This window comes from Tauraco erythrolophus, chromosome 12 (assembly GCF_009769465.1).
Source record: "Tauraco erythrolophus isolate bTauEry1 chromosome 12, bTauEry1.pri, whole genome shotgun sequence".
NCBI classification, from domain to species: Eukaryota; Metazoa; Chordata; class Aves; order Musophagiformes; family Musophagidae; genus Tauraco; species Tauraco erythrolophus.
The window spans coordinates 19,982,977-19,998,957 of record NC_141476.1 but is presented as its reverse complement, the minus strand read 5'-3'; the positions used below and the strand labels follow the sequence as shown (position 1 = coordinate 19,998,957).

Sequence of the window (15,981 nt, the reverse complement as noted above, 5' to 3'; positions counted from 1 at the left end):
TTCATAGGAGTTGCACTCTAAAGCAATTTGTCCGCCTTGATCAAGGAGACCACACCAGAAGACAGCGTGTAAATAAGCAAGTGCTCCATAGCTAGCTGAATTTTCCTTTCCTAGATATAAACAATACTGGCGAGCCAACTTTGGAGCGACTGAGCAGGGTTTCCAGGTCCTTTCTGTGGTCCTTGACCTGTACCTCCAACCCTACCCACTAGACCCTGTAGCTACCAGCTCCCTCAAGCCAGATCTGGCAGATGTTGCCTGTTGATCCAGATTGTATATTTTACAACGATGAAACTCTTCCACAGCGACAGTGAAGTTGGCTACTTCACGTACCAAGGCATCACACGTAGAAATGAAAAACCACTTCAGCTACAGCACTCATTTACTCTAGACCTTAGTCTCGTTCCACTCTCCAGCAGCTGCAGACAGACATCGCGATTATTCAGCCTCCACTTGCTCAACCAGCTTCTTCAGTCAATAGATTAACTGAGATAAGCCCATTCTCAGTTGACCTTTCATCAGCTATTATTGCTGAGATACAGCAAGCAGACTGCAGTGTTTAAAATGTAGGCCAGATGACAGAACTAACGTCAACCCCGATTTGGCACCGAATTGTAAAAGGCTTTGAAGAAGCAGCCAGTGAAGACTACAAAGCTTGGCACGCTGACAACCTATCTAAAACATAATAACAAACCTTCCACTTCACAGGACCAAGGTCAAGAGGTGGTTCAGTTCGATTTGCATCGCTGATGCAGCCATGAAATATAAAGAGCTCAGCTATTTTTGTTTTCTACAGTTAGTTCTTTTCTTTTGAAGAGCTCAAACTTGAACGTAAAAGCTTTCCAGACTGACCTGCCATTTGATTTAATGAAGATTTGCTCCAGTAACCACAACCCAAGAATATATTCAGGCACATACAGAAATCCACAAACACTAAGCTCTACTGGAAAGCTAAGACAAATTGCAATTCTTTCCAGGAGAGAAATCATAGTGCTCACTCTTCTACCTCTACCACGATTAGATCTCTCAAAAGATTACCAAAAAATTAAAAAACAAGCACAAAAAGAACGAAGCAGAAGATATCAAATAGCTCATTAATGCTAATTCAATGTTTTCCTATCCAAAAGTTTAAAAACAATGCCCAAAAAAAACCAACAAAAACATCAAGTCAAAAGGTTCACCTTCAACACCTCTTAACAAAAATCAAGTACGCTTTTGCAATTTACTGAAAAGAAAGTGCAACAGCAAGATGTCCAAGAAACTCCTGTGACTCTGTCTGAGCAGGCACTGAAAGTACAGGGCTTGTAGGCAAATTAAAATGTTACTGAAGCTTTTTAGGTTGACTGTAGGTATATCTACATATGATGAAGTGCCTGAGCAGCTGAATTTTAGTGTCATGTTAATCTGGAGGTATAATGAGTTTACAGAGTTTTTATTACAGGTTTGTCTTGTTCTGGGAGCTTTCATTTTGATTTCTTTTGAACTGAAATAACAGAGTGCTCTGATATTGTGTGGCAGCTTGTATTTGGCAAAAGCATCACACAACAATGAAATTAGAAATCCTGGAACTAAATGAAGGTGAATTTTTACTTTAAGTTTTGTTGGAGAAGGATACATTTCTAAGCTATCAGCAATACAGAATATGTATCAGTAACTAGAATTAAAAAAAAAAAAAACACCACCAAACAACAACAATTTACTTTCCACCCCTATTTATCAAAGAGATTTACATATATTGACATGAGATATGACACTTTCTGTGAAGGACTGTGCTCCTTTTCATCTCTTCTGACCTCCTGCTCCACTTAATCCTTTCCTCTTTCCTATTCACCTTCAACACAACAGTAAAGGAATTTGCAGAGAAGCCAAATAATTAGGAAGACAGTCATGCCTACCATCATGAGTTATCTCCCTTCTTTCATCTAAGCACGTAAACATTTAATGCCAACACATGTAACACTCAGTATTCTACAGAGCCTACTGTACAATGATGAGTTGCTGAACCTAAACCAGAACACATTCTGAACAAAAATTATCAGAGGGCTGTCAAAAGTGAGCTACCTGCACCCCAAAAGAAAAAGGTAGCAGCATTACGTGCAACATACGCAATGCAATTTCCATCTGAAGGTAGCACATTCAGTTGACTCAGGTCTATGCATCATGCATCATAAATAAAGCCAAGCTGCTCCTTAGCTAACAAGTGCCAAGTTTTGTTTGTGATGCTAGTTTTCCTCACACAAATATTTTATGCATGTTTTTTTCTTAGCAATGCATTTAACTGACACTCTCATGATGTTGTGGGGTTTTTTTTCGGGTTTTTGTTTGGTTGTTGTTTTTTTTTCCTTTAAATGGTTTTAAAGATAATTGCTGACTTCCCAGGAAAGAGAAACAACAGATTTCTTTTTACTCTGTGTTTACACAAATCTTTGTGGACTTATAACAAAACCAAATAAAAGAGAGCACATAATCCTTGCTCTACCCGGCCAGACACACTTTCCAACAACTAAACTGTATTGTGCAAGTAGACAACAAACCAACACAGCAACCAACAGAAAGTTTCTTCCACAGCTCCTTCTCTATTAGCAGCCTGTTCACTTCCTCTACTCCATCTCCTACAGCAAGAGCTCCTGCCTCAAAACCAAGTCTGCTCCCTCACCCCTCAGTCAAGTCCTTCAACATTTAGCTCTAGGGGAATATCTGAGGTGCAAGTAGTGGGACAGGCTTTAGACTCCTTAAGACACCTTACCAGTCACCATTGATTTCTTTATTAACTAATAACATACAGCCCAGTCTGATTCTCTTTATTCACAGCTGTATAAAGCTGGGACATCTTTTCACATAAATGCTCATCTTGACAACGGAAACACCACCACAATGGATGCATCCCTCAGAAAAATGCAGGAAAAAAAAGCCAGAAAAGGATGGGATGTTTCACAGGAATACAAAGAGGCCTATTACTAATGCCAACACTTTCTGAAAATTGTGATAGAGCTTGAGGTCAAGGGATTGCTAATTGCTGGGCATTGGCAGCTCGATTGCAAGTTTTTTGAGGGCATCTATGGATAACAGCTGAAGACAGGACACTATACAAAAAGGACAATGAGTTTAAACTACTGCCTTTAATTCATGTGTTTAAAAACTGAAGTGATGAAACCCGTGAAAAATTATCCCTCTTAATCTTCAGAAGAATAGACTAAGGGAAAGGATAATAAAGACAAAAAAAAAATAGTGTGCAACAAAATCCTTTTACAGTGAGGGGTAAAGTCTCAGTACAAAAGCAGTCAAAGCACTTTTCCTTCTCTAAAAGCCCAATGAGTAATGAAATTGAAATGCTGAAGAGGGGCGGTGTGCCCGGCAGAACTGCTGCTGCCATTCAAAGTCATCATTTCTCAAAGCCAGTTTCGATTATCAGTGCAACAGATCATTTCTTCTCGAAACTGTAAATTTAGACTTTGAGAAAATCTAAGATCAGTGGCACACAGAAGATACAGTGATGAGTTCACTTGACATACCACAGCAATAGCCAAACTAAGGGACACCTAAAGTCTCCAGTCTAGCACACAAAGAGCACTAGTGAGTGCAAGAACTCATTAGAATACAATGCTACATTGTATTCTCTATATTTGTAAGTAGCAAATGGGAGTATTTCTATCCTAGTCACTCTGACAGTCCCCAGGAGCTGGAAAGCCAAGCAGTGTACATTGGAACAAAATGAACGTAACAGATGTGGTTCATACTCACAGCACCAAAATAGGGGGCCTGATGTACAACACCTGTGCCTTCTTCCTCCTTCACGTAACTGTCTACTACCACAGCAAAGGCACCTTTATCTTTGCACTGCAACACAAATACATGTTTTTCAGATACATATAGATTAACACCAAATTCTTAACAACATAGACGAGACACTAGCCACCTGCATCAAAAGTAAGCGACAAAGTAAAATGTGACATTCCTAAGATTATTTAATCATTTCCCATAGCTAAGACACCCAGGTGGTATACTTCATTGAAACAGTGTGAAATGCAATTAAATCCAAGACTTCTCCAGAAGGTCTCATAGTCAATTACTCTTCAAACCACAGATCTTCACACAGGTCTGTGCTTAACAGACCACAAATCAATACACTCCTCCAAGCGAGGATACAACCAAGAAAGCTACAGGGATTCTATACAGAGAAGTCTTCTCGCACCTCTGTATGTTGAATTTACCATCTGATTCTGAAAAAAGATGTTTGCTTTTATAGTAATATATTTTCTTTATTTCCTCCAGAGAATGAGAAGATGGTAAGAATCAAGGGGGGGGGGGGGGGGGGGGGGAAGGAAAAAATTGCCAAGAAAAGATCTGACAATTTGCAGTGTGTTCAGTATGTAGATAATGAAAAATAAAGAGCTGTTTTGTATTTCTTAATACAGAAGTAATTAAAAAAAAAAATCACTGCAGTCACAGCTGAACCAAATATATTACACAATATTAGGTTTGGCTTGTTCTGAAGAGGGATATCTCAAGATAAGACACCCATTCTTAAAAAAGCAGTAGATGCCCATCTGCTCCTTAGAAGTACAGCAGAACTCAAAAAAATATATCCGTTCCAAACGTTTACACCTGCAGTCCTGTTTTTTAAATTCAGCTGTGTTGGACCTTTCTCGAGAAATAACAGGTCCTGCTCCCTACAAAGGTTTCCTCACCTTTGCTGACTTCAGCACACGCTTCAGAACAGATGGTAGTCACAAATGACCCAATCCCTCACATGAGGTAACAGCTGCTTGTCCAGCAGTACTGTAATCCACTTCAACTCTTTGAAAAATTTAATCAGAATTATTTTCTTTTAAACATACAAATTCTCTACTCCCTTTCTTATTGCTATACATTCCATTACCATCTGTGGTGCTATTAACTACACTAGACTTACTCAGTGCTCTCATGCTGCACAGGTGGACAACCATAAATTCCAGATGTATCAGTAGTTATTTTAGCAAAAGCTTTTAACTCTTCAGTTAAAAACACTGATTGCAGGTAACAATCAAACATGTAGAGTCATTCTCTTATGAATACAAAATTTGTGGACTTAATAGGCAGACGACAGAAGCTCTCCAGATGAAAAGTTAAGAGAACATTGCCTATTTATTCACGCGTATTGGAAGTTTCTCCGCAATCTGAAGTCAAACTACTATTTATCACTGAGTTCTTACTCTGGCTGTATTTGAAACTTGAGGAAAAAAATACAGAAAAAAGTCAACTTTCTGTTTTTCAACCTTTCACTAGGATTTTGAACTACTATAAAACAACATGGGGTTTATTACTAGGACAGAAGATTTTTATAACATGAACAAGGAATACTGAGCATGGTTTTTACTTTTGTCTTTGTATCCTGTATAAAACACCAAAAACTTGCTCATCTTACCTGAATAAAATAATCAAAGAGTGGTTTATATTTCTTGCCTTTAAGAGCAATGCCAGGAAACCTGAGGATAAAGATTTACATGAACACAAATTAACAACTTGAAATTGCTTTTTATTTTTTATTATTTCCTTTTTGCCCACCCCTAACAGAATTGGACTTTATAAGGTGAGGAAAAGAGTATTTTCTCAGTAGTTTGCTTCCCATTTCTACATCTCTTCGGCAATTCGGACTTGGACAAAAACTGGAGCGTGTCTTAATTTAATTTATCTCTGCTAACAGTCAATAGGTACGCTTGTACCTGATGGTCTTTCAGTAAGGAATCACTGAAAATTAATGTAGGAACAAAGCATTAATAACAATCTACTTCTGGTAAAGCTGGGCAAGGAGCTTATAGATAAAATTTCCATTTCATATTCATAAAAAAGTCCTGTAGCTCAGCATGTTCAACAGAACTAAAGCCTTGATCCAAGCCACCTAGAAGTTACATGCACAGCAGATTCTGATACAGGGTACTGCAGCATTTAAAAGCTTGGATGCCTCATTCCTTATTCAAAAACTAGGGATCCAAGCTCTCCATGGGCATCTGAGAGAAATATCTAAACACAGACAGGACTGAACCAACTGAGGAACCAACTGAGCCAGGCAAGAACTGTAAGACAAAGAGCCTGTAGATCTGGCTCTCTTCAGACTTCTGATCACAGTCAAAGACGGTGATTAAGTTGAGATTCACTGATCAGAACTTTCCTGAAAGCACTTAAATCTTCCATTTCAGAAAAAAGTCTAGTTATAATACAACTTCATTTAATAGATGCAATACCTCTCTGAATGTGCCACAGCTGTGGTCTTTCCCTACACTCTTCTTGATCCACTCTTCCAAAACAATGGTCAAACCATAATACATTTGACTACTTCAAAGCGGGGAACTCTTCAAAGCTGTTCTGTTGCACAAAAAGGAACTCAAGCAGTATTTAATACCAAGTTACAGAGCATGACGACTCAGCCCAGCATATATAATATCCACTAGGAAAAGGGGAGACTTCTATTTTAAGCCACAGCTTCGTGAACGGTTTACATATTTTATATTATAAACAACCTTAGGAATGTTTGAGGTGCTTAATCGGAATCAGACAAGAGAAAAGCATCTCAGTGCTCAGCCACACAGATGTGGGAATGCTCAGACACAGAACACGAAGCCCTAGAACTGGCTTAAAAAAAAAGTAGTTAAATTCTTATTTAAAGCAAGTAAGTGAGAGCTAGGGTTGCAGATCACAATCCTGATTTTCTCTTTTGATATCTGAAGTACTTTGTTTATCAAAGTCCTGAACTTCAGGCTGAAGGTGTACACAGTTCTGCCTTCTTACTGTCATTGTAGTAACAGACTCGTTTAAAATCATTATAGTAATCCTTCACTCTCAAGAGACCAGAAGTCTCTTTTCTGGATTCCTTACAATCCAAAAAGAGACAACAGTGGAAAATAGTGTAAAGAAATTAAGTGTTTAATATGCAAATAGACTGAAATGTAATACAAAGGGAAGAAAATGCTCATCAATCATTTCATATCTACCACTGCTAACTAAAACAAAAGCCACTCGATGGCCAGAAGTAGGGTAATAGACCAAGATCAATCAATTTGTGCAAAGCAGCAGAGTCTTCTGATAAAGATGGTAGCCATCTCATCAGTGAAAACACAGAACTAGAATTCCTATTTGCTCTCACGCAAAAACCCATCATCTTAATCTGGGAGGAAAAGGGAGAGAAAAGTCAGGTGTGGGGAGGGTGAAGGAGTAAAGGCTGAGTACTCAGGAATGTCAGAGTATTCAAATACAGAAAATTTTCAGTAGGATCATTCCTTGACCTCAGTCTGCCACCTGGTATAGAACAAGTGTCATGAATTTCTCCCTCAAGGGCCTAACTGCCAGAGAATACACGAGTGATCTAAAGAAAGAAGTGAAGAGTAGAAATAAGAAAGATAATTTCCATCAACTTACATAATCATAGATCTAAATCTTTAAAAGATCCATTCAACTATCAGCTACCTCTTAATTGTCTCCCATTTCACATTTGAGACGAATAATTTATTACATAACATAAAAATTGGGAGTATGACCAAAAAAAAGTCAACTTGAGAAGACTATAGCACTAATGCAGAAAGAAAAAAACCCCACACCTCTCTGCAAGGAGAATAAAAATTGCTAGCAGCCTTATGTATGGGGGGAAAAAAAAAAAAAAAGAAAAATTAGGGGGGAAAAAAAATTAGAAGTACAACTAGCCAGGGACATAAGCAAAGACAATCAAAACCTGTGAACGATTGTCTTAAAGAGTAGGTACTTTAGAGTTCTGAAGAAAACACCACACCAAAAAAAGGCTGAAACGTTCAGGGCATTCCTTGATACAGAATGACTGCAACCAGATTGAAATTAAATTTGTAGTATTTCCATTAAAAGAAGAATTTGGAACCTAAAAGACAATACATCTACCTTGCTTTTTTTTTTTAAGTCTAAAGAAAACGCATCAGAAAATATTTAAGAAAATAGAGTGGGCTTGGTAGAAGGCTTCGTTTTTAGACACACTGAAGAGGTTTCAAAAGACTGGAAAGGAACACGGTACCTATACTTCAAGAGAGAAACAGAGTCCTGAGGGACCTAAAAACCAGTCAGACTAGCATAACAGCCTGACTCAACTGTAAGAGATTGAAGAGGTTTTTAAAAGTGAAGTGCTAAAGAACACACAATAGGAATTTGTCAAGAGTAAGTCCCACCAAGCCAAATTACTTCTTTTTCAGCAGACTAACTAGCTTAGCAAGATTTAAGTCCTAAGGTTAGTAAGACTTTTGACACTTGGACACATCATTCTGACACACAAAATATTTTACCTGGATGACTGTACGTTTACATGGACACACAACCACTTCAAGAAAAAAGTCATTGTTAAGTCAGTATCAGACCGAAAGAAAATTTTCAGTGGTATCCTGACAGAGACTATCTGACACTACTTAATGGTTTTACTGACTCTGAAGGGAGGAAGAGAGTCTGGAGATGAGAACTTCTGTCAATCCTGAAGAACGAGAGCATCTGAATATCATCTTTATAAATGGAATATCAGCTGAAATTGCTACAGAGTAAGTGATAAATGAAGAGAATTCAGCTGGGGGTAGGAGAAGAAATCAATGCAGAAATACAAAATAAGAATTACTCAGTTGTCATAGTATGAGGCAAATTAGACAACATCTTAAGCAAATGTTGCAGCACTATCTTTCCCTAATCCAACGACTACATAAAATTGCTTAGTTAAAATAAGACGTAAAAAACATTTTTAAAAAAGGAGGATATATGTAAAGCTTTCAACTGCTTGTTAAAAAAACCCTTAAAAATAAAAGTAACTGATGTCAGTAAAGGGTTGTTATGCTCAAAAAATTTTCTAGTCTTTGATTTTTATTGTAGTTTTGTGTTGTGTGGGTTGGTTTTTTTTTTGCTGGGGTTTTCTGTTTGTGTGTTGGGGTTTGGTTGGTTTTTTACTCACCACACAGGACTGAATAAAGTGAGCAAATAAATACCTGTTGCATTTTACGTCTTTAACAGGTTGATGTTTTATACAAAAGATTCAAAAGAAGTCAAGCTATTTCATCTGAGAGCTACAGAATTTAATACCTGCATTCCCTATCCAGTCTGACTTTAATATTAAAGAATTCATATTTTTTCCACTGAACCAAGATATATAAAAGCAGGCTTGAGAAAGCACTAACTGCGTAACTTAGGCAGACCAAACTAGGGAAGCAATAGCTTAGCTTGTTAAAGACAATGGTTTTACCTTTGCCCATTTCCCTTTAAACATTTACATAATGTTTAGAAAGCGTTGAGCATTTTGACAATCTCTAGGGTTTTTTTGAGATCTTTAAATTAAATTACTGTCTTTCTAGGACAAGACATAGGAAAAGGAAGGCCTAAGGAACCTTTTTTTACCCACCACAATACAATGATCTAACGAAACTTTCATTCTATTCATAGCTTCAAGACCAATTTGTTCCAGTAAATTTAAATGTCTTTTATAGATTTTTTGCAAGATAAACACACATGCAGGGAAACTCATCTCTAGATAACTGCAAACTCCAACTTCTTGAAACATTGAACTTCTGCCCCATAAAAATACTAGAAGGTAACAAGTGTGTAATCATTTATGTACTTGCCTGTCAAGTATCTCATATTCACTGTCAGATTTGTACAGTGCTATCAGCCTGGATTCCATCAAAATGTAAATCTTTCCTGTGGAATTATCTAGAATATAAAATAAAACAAAAAGTTTCATAAATCTCAATTTAATACCCTCACTTGCACCATTACAAAACCTTTCCATTTATGCAAGATAGTATCACATGAGCTATAAAACTGCCCAGAATAATCCCGCTGATCGACCGCTAGTTTCCAGCTACTTCTTCCCCATACAGTCATCACTCAATGGACACTTTTCAAAAGTAAAGTTTAAACAAAAATCACAGGATGAAATCCAATCCACTGACCTTCAGTGGGTTTTTTTAGAGAGGCAAAAATACCCTACCTTATCATTGTGTCAAAGAAAAGCAACTGAAAAGTTTCAGTATATGTAACTGAAACAGAAGGAAACAATTGGAAGATGGAAAATTACTACATAAAATCAGTATTATTAAGTCGACATTAGAGGTAATGATTGCACTTTATTGGTGCCTTTCTGCGATTTACTATTCCAATCAATTTTATTCTTGGATTTCTTTTTAAAGGAAGCAAATATAAATAAAAAGTGAAACTATTATCCTACCAACTTAGTCAGGATCACTACCCCACCAGCAGTCTGTACGTCAAAAACAAACTCAACAACTCAGCATCTCAGGCAGATGTAGGTGCTATTTCTGAAAGTACTCACTAACTCTTTTTGAGATGACCAAATTTATATTAAAATCTTTGAAGACTGAAACATACTTAGTTCTCTCTTAAAATAAAGAAAGCTCAAACACCTGGCATTCATTGTAAAGAGCTTCTGCAATTTCTCATGTTTAACATCACCTTAGGCACACATCAGATTCATGTGGTTATGTTGGAACTGGAAATCATACCTTTGGCACTTTTTTTACTCCAGATTAAATGCCATCATTAACTTTAATATCTCCTCCCCCTCCCCCTTATTTTTTTTTTTAAAAAAGGACACTGAGAAGTCAGAAAAGGTGAGCAGCTTGGGAGAACCTGAGAACAGCAATACAAGAAGTACTTTCATACAAATTCTTGCTTACTTTTTTATTTAAATTAAAAAAAAAAAAGAGTTTTTTAGATGAAGATATAATTAATGACAACTGCATTTCGAGGATAAATAAATTCCTCTCCTAAGCAAAAAGGAAGACACATCATAACATACTCCATTGCCAATTGAAAAAAAAAACCACAGAACTGCAAAACCTGGAAAACTACTTGAAGCAGTAACAAGAAAAGCAACAGCCTATATTTTTTAGGCACCCTACATGGTCTGTTGCATGCAATTCCTGAAGTGCTGGGTCCTCCATGAAAAAAATTACCTCACAGAACAACTTGTTTAGCCAGGCACAACCAACCGGTCCACGAGTAAGCCAAGGCACTTGGTCACATGTACTCTTAGACTGGAAACCACAGCACCCACCTTGCCTTACGTCTGTGCCAAAAACAACACTTCAGCCAGGTCGAGACTCGCATGTGACATCCTGGGGCTGTTACAGGTTAACAGTACAGAGATGTTCAGTTACTGCAACTTTGCTGTCATGTAGCAGTAACTTGTTCATGAGTCTGGACCCCAAGAAAGGAGGGAACAAAAAAAAGCTGGGGACGCCCAGACACACTTCCCTGTCTCAAATATAGTGTGACTTTAAGAAGATAGATAAAACATTTGCTCTTGTTCTTTATTTCATCTATCAATATTTCTTAGGGAACAGTTCTCACGATGCATGTAAAATAAAAAGAGCACAGTGGTTAGAAATCATCAGCCACACAGGAAGTAAATCTCATCCTTCAGAATAACACTGATACAACTTCAGCAAAGTGCTATAAATTCAGCATAAAACAGTCTATCATACAAAATACAAGTATATATTCACAGGCACTCAAGAATGAAGTGTTCATTTTATGTCACCTTCAGTTAACACTTGCCTCTCAGTTTTACATATTGCAATTCTGGATTAACGCAGAGGGCCAAATTACTAGGCAAGGTCCAAGGAGTAGTGGTCCAAGCAACAAGAGAAACACTTGTATCTTCATCCAGTGGGAAACTCACAATCACTGAAGGATCTTGAACATCCTTAAAAACAAGATAAAGTCAAAGAGGGGAGAAAAGAGACAGTGGGGAAAAAAAATGTTTTACTGCACGTATCAGTGAGAAAATACAAATTTAAGTAGTAATCACTATTACTGCCATCTACCAAAACCTATCTTGCAACTTGCAGCTATCTCTTAATAAGAAGCTGTTTTTATTAAAAAGGGAAAAAAGTCTGAGGTACTTAAAAACTAAGAGTAAGTCAATATTTTAGAGTAAAAAAATCTCAGAAGACGACCTTTGTCAGCTCCTCTGTAAAATCATCCTTCAAATGAGCCAAAAGAACCTCCTGAAAACAACTTTTTCTTTCAGATAAGTACAATCCTATTCAGTCATTTCACATTCCACATATTATGAAAAGCAGATTGAAAAAGCAAGTCTAATCCTGCAAATGTGTAATTTTCACTATTAATTTTAAATGCCAATCAAAAACAGGAACCGTGCACACAGACCCCAAACACACAAATAGGTCCAATCCCCTCACCACGTCTAGCGCAAGGCTCTCTGGTTTCCACCAGCATCACGGAACAGTTAACAGCATCATGGGACAGGCAGCTATTTATGTCAGAGCTAAGGGCTGCTCCAGAGGGAATTTTCTGTGAACATCTGGTGCAGTCAACAGTAAAACATAAATATTACATAACTCTGGAACCGCACTCGATGCCAAGCAAAGATCGAGCCATCAGTACAGTTCTGTCTCTACCAGTTGTCAGACAACACTGTAGGCTATTCACTTGTTGACCAGGTAGATCAAAACCAACTGGAAAGCCATAAAAAAATAACACCCAGACTGCCAAGTAACAGCATTGTATAATGTTTTATCTGTTCACAAAGTTATGCCTGCTTCCATCTGAAGACACCCCTTCTTCAGTTACACGTAATACAAGCTGCTGACATGGTTTACTCAAGTGTACACTAGACACTTAAGTCACTTTCTAACCTTGCTTCGTGTGTCCTGTTTCTCATGATTTGTGTCCTGATTCTCACAGGATCGATACACAGAAGCCAAAGTCTGCTTTCCACGGTGAGAAAGACAACAGCTGCCTTACATACAAAAATGACAGGTCTCACCAAGAATAAATCATGTCAGCTTATGGACCCTCAACATTTCAGGCTTCAAAATATCACCTCTAGCAGACAAAAAAGAAGATGATTTTTGCATGAAGTGGCAGAGTAGCACACCCTGTACACACACTCTACTGGTTCTAGGGTAAGAAATAGCATCTAAATAGTTCATTAAGACTCAAGAAGAGAAGAAAGCTTTGCTCTATGGAAAAGTGACACACACACAAAAAAAACCCACATCCCAAAATAGTCTTTGTTCTAAAGAAAGCTCATTAATCTGACTCTATATGAAATGTCAATTGATAAGTACGAGCAAAGTAATTATTTCAGTTGTCAGACAGTCACAAATATCAAGGTATCTTTACAGGTCTCACTTTCTTAAATCACAAAACCTTTATTCTTCAGTATGGTCAAATATCCCTCAGCAACATGGAAAGCTCCAGTATCTGTGGACTGCATTGTACTACAGTCTATTTAAACGTTTGTTTTAAAACCACTATTTTTGGCCAGAAAATCAGCCTTTTTCAGGCAAGATGTAAAAAAGACTAGATGTACAATTTGTGCTCGCTCTCTGCTGTAACAATGTAAGCGAAGGATTTACGATATAAGGATATGGAGGCCTGAGTGGGGATTGGAAAGGATACAAAACCTCTGTCCATAAACTAACATGAAATTTGGAAAACTGGGACATGAGTTCTGCCTTCACGTATGTGAACACAAGTTTGTTGCAAATGAGAATCTGCATCTACTACATCTAGTCATTCATTTTTAAAGAAACATCTTATAAAAGAGCATATCATGCGTTATATCAGATAAAACATTTCCTGGAATTTCTCAATCTAAATTAATGATTCTTAGAAGAGCTACTATCGAACTGCTCTACAACCAAACACAATCTTTGACAACTCTTATTAATCCCCTCACAGAAGACTTCAACTCTGCCAAGGACCTTCCTTTTTATGGATCTGCACAGACAGGGACAGCTGCAGTTCTCTTTTAAGTATTTACCATAAAAACCCAACACAATGCAATACTCATCTTGAGAGCCCAGAGAGGAAGTGAGAGTAATTTACCAGAATAAAACAAAGTACGTACTTTATATACTGGCAAGTAGTAACCAAGAAGAACACGGAAGGCAGCTGACATGAAGTGATCCAAACAAATACAGTAAAAGCCAACCTATTTACCTAAACTTTTCCTATCAGTTTGGAGTGTAATAATATGCTTATGTACCACCAAGCAAAAAATACTAAAGCTTTCCAAATCCAAACTGAAAACAATAGAGAAATCTGATTGCGACACGTAACGTACACATATTCTGACTTACCTTGTAATTCTGATGGGACTCAAAGTTTGACAGCGGGGTGTTGCAAGCAGTCGAAAAAGGCATGACCTTAACACCTCTATACACCAGTCCTTTGTCATACAGTTGCTTGAAAACCCACCTGGAAGTAAACGAGGAACATGAAACAGCACTTGGCGTTCCAAATTTAGTAAATCAACTGCAAAATGAGGTTCTGCTTTAGCTGGAGTGCTGTTCTAAATGACATCCTTTTTTTAAACAATCAATCATCAACTAAAGACAATATTTGCAAGTCAAAAGGAAAGAGATAAACTGATTGCAACTGCATTTCTGGCTGATTTTTAGCTTTAGAATCTGGCTGATTCTAGCAGCTTGGTTTTCCCTGCACTGACTGCATGTGGTACTTTGATGAAACACAAATCCGTATTACTTAATCTTTCTCAAATTTCTTGAATACAAAGACCACCTGAAATACGAACTATTAACAAGGCTGAAATCAGTCATAATTTAGAGAGAAGACATGTAGTGACATGAGGGCTCATTTATCACGTGATCTTAAGCACCTACTACAGCAACCAGTGCTACAGAAGAGAGACAGATACCTGTTAGAGATACCTGCAACTCACCCCAAGTAAATCCTGACAGTCTGAAGAGCATTTTTCACAAGAGGGCGCAGCTAACCATGCAAAGTAATTAACTCAGTTATATGGTACCACAATTTACATTAATGTTCTCCTTTATTAGCTCATCTCACTCAGCTCCTGTCCCAGATCACATCATTCTCACATCAAGCTTTAATTCTGTTTATGAAGTCTTCAGCACAGTCTGTAGAAGATTTGGATCTTTACATCTTCTTGAAATAATCCAGACAGCACATAATACTACAACACGACAAATGGAGTCAATGCTCAAGATGAAGAGAAGCTAGAAGAGAAATATACTTCACATAGCACCTCATCAAGTGTCCACGTGACGAACAAAACCCCACATTTCCCTGTATCTGAATACTGCAGGGTTTGCTATAGGATCATCAACGTTTGTCAGCTTATCAGGTCTCACTGACTTGCACGCTTAGTGGTATAATCTGCAGGTTAGCAGAGGGCAGGAGAGGGCAAGCCTTAAATCATCATGCCAGCTTCAACTCAGAGCTTCTGCAGAGTCTGGTCATTTCAAATTCCACATCTAAATTGTTAAACAGTGCTGACTTCAAAAACTCCTTTGCTCAAACTATGTTTTCAAAGCATCCTGATCACTTTTCTGGATCCCTTTCCAGATAAATAGCTCATTGCTAAGCAACCAACCCCATTCTTGGCAAGCAGCACTTTTTTTCTGCAGGCTGTCATTTTGTGCTTGAGAATCTGGACTGGTATTTAAGTCAGTGTCTTGCCTTCTATGTTTGAAATCCTAATCTTCAAGACAAAACACGAGTAGATTATTGCACTGATTTCTATCTGCAGCCTGAAACAAGAACATCAAAAGATACACACTGGCTTGTCATGGAAGTCATACGGTATCTTAATCAGAATAATTATTGTGCTGCAGATCAGACAGTTGGAGAACATATAGACTGTCATACGGAGAAGACATGCAGTTCACTCAGATTCATCCGTGGGCCTCTAGCAAAAGTCCAAAATTTCCTATGAATGGTCACTAATATCAGAAAAATTAAATAATCTGAATTCTAAGGTGGATAAAGACTAAGAGATCCTCTGCGGCATCAAGTTGTGCCACAAAGACGCCAAACCTGGAAGCCCTTCAGAGCTGTGCACTCCAACAAAGGTGCCTTACCTTACACGCACAACTCAGAAGTAACCTTGTTAAAGTAACAAATGTCACCCACAGGCAAGCTGGGGCTGCCTGACCCCAAATCCAAGTTCGAAACATAGTGAGGGCATCTGTTTTACAG

General features: G+C 37.8%; 1 protein-coding gene across 1 annotated transcript in view; it reads right to left on the bottom strand.

The window, feature by feature from the left end:
• The window catches only part of IARS1 (isoleucyl-tRNA synthetase 1), a 111,334-nt gene that overhangs the window by 75,646 nt on the left and 19,707 nt on the right, over nucleotides 1–15,981 (bottom strand). Inside the window, exons 9-13 of the mRNA XM_086618779.1 lie at nucleotides 14,100–14,217; nucleotides 11,545–11,692; nucleotides 9,588–9,675; nucleotides 5,405–5,465; nucleotides 3,742–3,837 (exon numbers count right to left, since the gene is read on the bottom strand). Of these exons, the coding sequence (XP_086474905.1) occupies nucleotides 3,742–3,837; nucleotides 5,405–5,465; nucleotides 9,588–9,675; nucleotides 11,545–11,692; nucleotides 14,100–14,217 (511 nt within the window). The remainder of the gene's footprint in view (nucleotides 1–3,741; nucleotides 3,838–5,404; nucleotides 5,466–9,587; nucleotides 9,676–11,544; nucleotides 11,693–14,099; nucleotides 14,218–15,981) is intronic.